The 7,320-nt window shown below is 43.1% G+C and overlaps 1 protein-coding gene across 3 annotated transcripts in view; it reads right to left on the bottom strand.

Moving 5' to 3' along the window:
• The window catches only part of LOC139536600 (FYVE, RhoGEF and PH domain-containing protein 5-like), a 57,151-nt gene that overhangs the window by 15,308 nt on the left and 34,523 nt on the right, over positions 1 to 7,320 (bottom strand). For 2 of the 3 annotated variants that reach the window (XM_071337254.1, XM_071337256.1), the window contains exons 8-11: positions 1,530 to 1,620; positions 1,263 to 1,313; positions 522 to 580; positions 232 to 303 (exon numbers count right to left, since the gene is read on the bottom strand). In XM_071337254.1, coding sequence (XP_071193355.1) covers positions 232 to 303; positions 522 to 580; positions 1,263 to 1,313; positions 1,530 to 1,620 — 273 coding nt within the window. The remainder of the gene's footprint in view (positions 1 to 231; positions 304 to 521; positions 581 to 1,262; positions 1,314 to 1,529; positions 1,621 to 7,320) is intronic. The other variant, XM_071337255.1, reaches the window with a different exon arrangement.

The following is a 7,320-nucleotide window of genomic DNA, read 5'->3' as shown; positions in this document are numbered from 1 at the left end:
CATATGAGAAGCAAGAGGGTTGGAGAGAGGGCTTTAAAGAGCGTGTGTGTCCGCTCTTCTCCACCCAGACACAGAGAGAGGGCCAGGGGATTCCCAGCTGACTGGTTATATAAAGGGCGACACGGGCGGGATGGAGAGGTAGAGGTTGAAGGGGGGAGAGGGTGTACGATTGCCCGGGGCCCTGGGCAGAAACAATGGTGTTATCAGGCAGGCAGACAGGACGGAGCTTACCCTGCCAGGCTGGAGCAGATCCCTCTGGCCTCCAACACTGTACTCTATGTTGACAAGACGTAGCAGGTTCTCCTGAGAAAGTGAGAAAGAGAGAGGAGGGAGAGACATGCCATGTTGAGCAATAACTACCAAATAACAACACTGCATGTGTGCACTCTCTCTCTCTCTTACAAGCACTCTCACACACACACACACACGCACACGCACAACAAACACACACACACACACACACAACAAACACACAAAGGCAGGCACACACTATGTTGAAAGACACTCATCTTGAAACTCACCCCATGTTTCAAACTGTCATTGGCTTGATCTGCAATGTCTGATACTACCACCAGAGCAGCTGAGAGAGGAGACAGTGACAAGACGGAAACAAAGAGTTGTCGTTAACGCAAAATGAAAAACATCAGACACACAGAGAACCAGAGAGGGACATGTTCACCAGAGACTATTCTCATCTATCATGAGGTGTTCATTCCAGCCTTGTCCCCCATACACACACAGAGAGATAACATCCCCTACAATTTTCCTCCTCTCTCTGATAAATGAATCTCTCACTCACTCACTCACTCACTCACTCACTCACTCACTCACTCACTCACTCACTCACTCACACACTCACTCACTCACTCACTCACTCACTCACTCACACACTCACTCACTCACTCACTCACTCACTCACTCACTCTCTCACTCTCTCACTCACTCACTCACACACACACTTACCATCTGGGCTGGAAGTGGCTTTCCTAGTGGCCAGAGATAGCACAGTGGCTAACCCACTCATGAATTACACATACAGCACACAGAGACAAGAGAGCCAAAATGGTTACCTAGTGATTTACTCACACACACACAAACCCACAGAAAAACAGACAAAATGGCTCCCTAGTAAGGTAAGAATGCCAAATAAATCCCTTGTAAACACATAGAAACAGAACTGATATGGCCCTCTTGTGAATAACACAACGCAGAATAAATAGGTACTATACATGGCTAGGGCTTACAGCAGAGCCCCACTGTACCTTGTGTGTCTTCGTATTCTTTGGAGTCTGGGGAGAGGTTGTTGAGGTAATCTGGAGCAGGAGGAAAACAGACTCAGACAAAGTGAAAGACACATGACCATTAATAAAACCGCGGTACAATCAGACATAATGAGATCATTTTCATCTGAAGAATGGCTGATGTATAAATGTGTACGTTATGACACACACACCCACCCACACCTACCCACACCCACCCACACCCACACACCCACACCCACACACACACACACACACGCAAACACTTACCGGTGAGGAGCATGCGGTATTGAGCCACCCGTACGATGACCTGCAGAAGCTGGTGTTTGAGAGAGACATTGTCCCCTGCTGGACTCTGCTGCTGGGACAGACAGACACACACATATCATCCCGAAATGTCTTAAGAGAAACATTGACCAAATTAGCTTTTGCACTGACAGACGAAGTAGAGTAGAGACAGAGAAAAGAAAGAGAGAAAAAGAGATGGTGGGAAGAGATATTTCAGCAGAATCCCAAGTCACGTATGTGGCGAGCCAGGACCAATAACTCAACAGAGTGCTGGTCAGCATTCACAGTCCCCTGCAGAAACATCCCCATACACTTGTACTCTTACACACACAAACAAGCATGTACACACACACACAAACTCACACACAAACACATGCACACACTATTTCATACTACCCACACAAACAGAATGGATCACAAATCAAGTCCTGGCAGAGAAATATGTTGATTTGATAAGGGAGAGCTAGCCAGCAGCAATGCAACCAAACACACACACACACACACGAGTGGCGAGCGATTAACCAAATGTCAGTTATTTTTCATTTTTAAACAACTAATTGACTGACGTCGGTTCAACTATTTGAATTCCATTTTGGACGTTTTTTGCTGTGAGCTCAATGCGCAGTTTCTCTAGAGAGAAATCAGATCAAGCTCGAACTGTGCAAAGTAGTACAGACTTGTTTTGCACAGAAAACATGGAAATGAACTACCATGGCCATAAAACACTGTGCATCTACAGTACTTGTCCAGTCGTTGTGGGACAGACATGGAGAGAAGAGACAGAATAAAGCACGATGGAGAGGGATACAGAGCAGTTGCTTCGTGAGGTATCTCTACCTGAAAATTCATGACCTAAGTGATTGATAGTTGGTATTCAGCAGTCATAAAGTATGCCTTATTTACTTTGAAGAACTCCTAAAATAGTGATTTTGTCAGACATCTTAGCGCTAGGGGTCAGAATTCAATTTTTTTTTTTAAATAACGTACCCAACGTAAACTGACATTTTCTCTGGCCCAGATAGTAGAATATGCATATAATTTACAGATTAGGATAGAAAACACTCCAAAGTTTCCAAAACTGTCAAAATATTGTCTGTGAGAAAAAGAATACTTATTCTGCAAGCGAAATCCTGAGAAAAAGTAACCCGGAAGTGATATATATTTTAAATCTTTGTTTCCTGGCCTGTCTAACCTCTATTTAAAGGGGTATCAACCAGATTATTTTTACAATGGCTTCCTCATGCTGTGACCAGGCTTTAGACATAGTTTCAGGCTTTTATTTTGAAAAATGAGCGAGATGTTTCAAAAGAGGTCAGGTGTCCTCTGAATATTTCCTGCGCGCGCGGGAGGAGCTCACCATTTTCCTTTTCTCTCTTAATGAATAGGTTATGCTCCAGTTGAAATATTATCGATTATGTTTGTTAAAGACAACCTGAGGTTTGATTATAAAAAACATTTTAAATGTTTCTACGACCATTTCGGATTCTTTTTGGGATTTGTCGAACGGAACACGGCTTTTGTTTTCTCAAAATAATGCGCAACCCAAATGGTGTTTTTTTGTGAAAAAAGTAATATTTATCGAACAAAAAGAACATTTGTTGTGTAACTGGGAGTCTCGTGAGTGGAAACACCCGGAGATTATCAAAGGTAAGCGATTAATTTGATTGCTTTTCTTGCTTTCGTGACCAAGCTAACCAAGCTAATATAAGGCTAAGCTGTTATAGCATTGAAAGCTACACTCACAAAAGCTTGGATTTCTTTCGCTGTAAAATATATATTCAAAATCTGACACGATAGGTGGATTAACAACAGGCTAAGCTGTGTTTTGGTATATTTCACTTGTGATTGCATGATTATAAATATTTGTTGTAATATTTTTTAATCTGATACGTTTGGAAATGTTCATCTTCCTTTCAGGACCGGAACGAGGCTGTAGTTTTCTCATCATAACGCGCAACCCAAATGGCGTTTTTTTGTGATAAAAGTAATATTTATCGAACAAAAAGAAGATTTGTTGTGTAACTGGGAGTCTCGTGAGTGGAAACGTCCGAAGATTATCTAAGGTAAGCGATTAATTTTATTGCTATTCACACTTTCGTGACCATGCTAATTTGGGGCTAGCTGATGTAGCATTGAAAGCTACACTCACAAAAGCTTGGATTTCTTTCGCTGTAAAATATTTATTCCAAATCTGACACCATAGGTGGATTAACAACAAGCTAAGCTGTGTTTGGTATATTTCACTTGTGATTGCATGATTATAAATATTTTTAGGAATATTTTTGAATTTGGCGCCCTGCAATTCAGCGGTTGTTTAGGAAAGTGAACCCGTATTCGGTATCCGTAGCGCAGAAAAGTTAAGCAGCAGCTCTATAGAGATGAGATGAAATATTTTATTAACGTGAAGTAATGTGATTAAATGATGGTTAATAAGTAATAAGCAGTAATGGGCCGTCACTACCATCATGGGACTTGTATTATTCAAGAAATTTAGAACCAGGAACAGATATAGCCCTTGGTTCTCTCCTGACCTGACTGCCCTTAACCAACAGAAAAACATCCTATGGCGTTCTGCATTAGCATCGAACAGCCCCCGTGATATGCAACTTTTCAGGGAAGCCAGAAACCAATATACACAGGCAGTTAGAACAGCCAAGGCTAGCTTTTTCAAGCAGAAATTTGCTTCCTGCAACACAAATTCAAAAAAGTTCTGGGACACCGTAAAGTCCATGGAGAATAAGAACACCTCCTCCCAGCTTCCAACCGCTCTGAAGATAGGAAACACTGTCACCACCGACAAATCCACTATAATTGAGAATTTCAATAAGCATTTTTCTACGGCTGGCCATGCTTTCCACCTGGCTACCCCTACCCCGGACAACAGCACTGCCCTCCCCTCTGCTACTCGCCCAAGCCTTCCCCATTTCTCTTTCTCCCAAATACAGTCAGCTGATGTTCTAAATGAGCTGCAAAATCTGGACCCTTACAAATCAGCCGGGCTAGATAATCTGGACCCTTTCTTTCTAAAACTATCTGCTGAAATTGTTGCCACCCCTATTACTAGCCTCTTCAACCTCTCTTTCGTGTCGTCTGAGATCCCCAAAGATTGGAAAGCAGCTGCGGTTATCCCGCTCTTCAAAGGGGGGGACACCCTTGACCCTAACTGCTACAGACCTATATCTATCCTACCCTGCCTTTCTAAGGTCTTCGAAAGCCAAGTCAACAAACAGATTACCGACCATTTCGAATCACACCACACCTTCTCCGCTATGCAATCTGGTTTCAGAGCTGGTCATGGGTGCACCTCAGCCACGCTCAAGATCATAAACGATATCGTAACCGCCATCGATAGGAAACAATACTGTGCAGCCGTATTCATTGACCTGGCCAAGGCTTTTGACTCTGTCAATCACCACATCCTCATTGGCAGACTCGACAGCCTTGGTTTCTCTAATGATTGCCTCGCCTGGTTCACCAACTACTTCTCTGATCGAGTTCAGTGTGTCAAATCGGAGGGTCTGTTGTCCGGGCCTCTGGCAGTCTCTATGGGGGTGCCACAGGGTTCAATTCTTGGACCGACTCTCTTCTCTGTTTACATCAATGATGTCGCTCTTGCTGCTGGTGATTCTCTGATCCACCTCTACGCAGACGACACTATTCTGTATACTTCTGGCCCTTCTTTTGACACTGTGTTAACAACCCTCCAGGCGAGCTTCAATGCCATACAACTCTCCTTCCGTGGCCTCCAACTGCTCTTAAATACAAGTAAAACCAAATGCATGCTCTTCAACCGATCGCTGCCTGCTCCTGCCCGCCTGTCCAACATCACTACTTTGGACGGCTCTGACTTAGAATATGTGGACAACTACAAATACCTAGGTGTCTGGTTAGACTGTAAACTCTCCTTCCAGACCCACATCAAACATCTCCAATCCAAAGTCAAATCTAGAATTGGCTTCCTATTCCGCAACAAAGCATCCTTTACTCATGCTGCCAAACATACCCTTGTAAAACTGACCATCCTACCAATCCTCGACTTCGGTGATGTCATTTACAAAATAGCCTCCAAAACCCTACTCAATAAATTGGATGCAGTCTATCACAGTGCCATCCGTTTTGTCACCAAAGCCCCATATACTACCCACCACTGCGACCTGTACACTCTCGTTGGCTGGCCCTCGCTTCATACTCGTCGCCAAACCCACTGGTTCCAGGTCATCTACAAGACCCTGCTAGGTAAAGTCCCCCCTTATCTCAGCTCGCTGGTCACCATAGCAGCACCTACCTGTAGCACGCGCTCCAGCAGGTATATCTCTCTAGTCACCCCCAAAACCAATTCTTCCTTTGGACGCCTCTCCTTCCAGTTCTCTGCTGCCAATGACTGGAACGAACTACAAAAATCTCTGAAACTGGAAACACCTATCTCCCTCACTAGCTTTAAGCACCAGCTGTCAGAGCAGCTCATAGATTACTGCACCTGTACATAACCCATCTACAATTTAGCCCAAACAACTACCTCTTTACCTACTGTATTTATTTATTAATTTATTTTGCTCCTTTGCACCCCATTATTTCTGTCTCTACTTTGCACTTTCTTCCACTGCAAACCAACCATTCCAGTGTTTTTTTAGTTTTTATTTTACTTGCTGTGTTGTACTCACTTCGCCACCATGGCCTTTTTATATTTTTATTTATTTATACATATATTTGTTTGCCTTCACCTCCCTTATCTCACCTCACTTGCTCACATTGTATATAGACTTATTTTTTTTCACTGTATCATTGACTATATGTTTGTTTTACTCCATGTGTAACTATGTGTTGTTGTATGTGTCGAACTGCTTTGCTTTATCTTGGCCAGGTCGCAATTGTAAATGAGAATGTGTTCTCAATTTGCCTACCTGGTTAAATAAAGGTTAAATAAAAATAAAAAAAATAAAAAAATAAAAAAATTAATAGTTTTATTCTTTGTTGTTACAGCATTCAACCCACATAATGCATAGTGCATTTCATGTTGAAATATAATCTAAATCTAAAAACCAAACTGAACCGAAACCAAACTGACCTCCAAAAGCACTGATTGCTCAGCACTAACACATACACAGAACACACAAGACGGGGATGTCGATTATGGCAGCCCCCCGCACCTCTCTGATTCAGAGGGGTTGGGTTAAATGCGGAAGACATATTTGTGTTGAATGCATTCAGTTGTACAACTGACTAGATATCCCCCTTTCCCTTTCCCACACACACACAGTTGTAGCACACTGTACAGTAACACCAACCATATCAACTTTACCTGTTTCAGTTCACACAGGAGCTTCATCATGGTGACTGTACATGATACTTGGTTCTCTCCAGACCTGACTGCCCTTAACCAACACAAAAACATCCTATGGCGTTCTGCATTAGCATCGAACAGCGCCCGTGATATGCAACTTTTCAGGGAAGCTAGAAACCAATATACACAGGCAGTTAGAAAAGCCAAGGCTAGCTTTTTCAAGCAGAAATTTGCTTCCTGCAACACAAACTCAAAAAAGTTCTGGGACACTGTAAAGTCCATGGAAAATAAGAACACCTCCTCCCAGCTGCCCACTGTACTGAGGACAGGAAACACTGTCACCACCGATAAATCCACTATAATTGAGAATTTCAATAAGCATTTTTCTACGGCTGGCCATGCTTTCCACCTGGCTACCCCTACCCCGGTCAACAGCACTGCACCCCCCACAGCAACTCGCCCAAGCCTTCCCCATTTCTCCTTCTCCCAAAT

This window comes from Salvelinus alpinus, chromosome 12 (genome assembly GCF_045679555.1).
Source record: "Salvelinus alpinus chromosome 12, SLU_Salpinus.1, whole genome shotgun sequence".
Lineage (NCBI taxonomy): Eukaryota > Metazoa > Chordata > Actinopteri > Salmoniformes > Salmonidae > Salvelinus > Salvelinus alpinus.
Note: the sequence above shows the minus strand (reverse complement) of the source record. Positions and strands in the feature narration are given on the sequence as shown.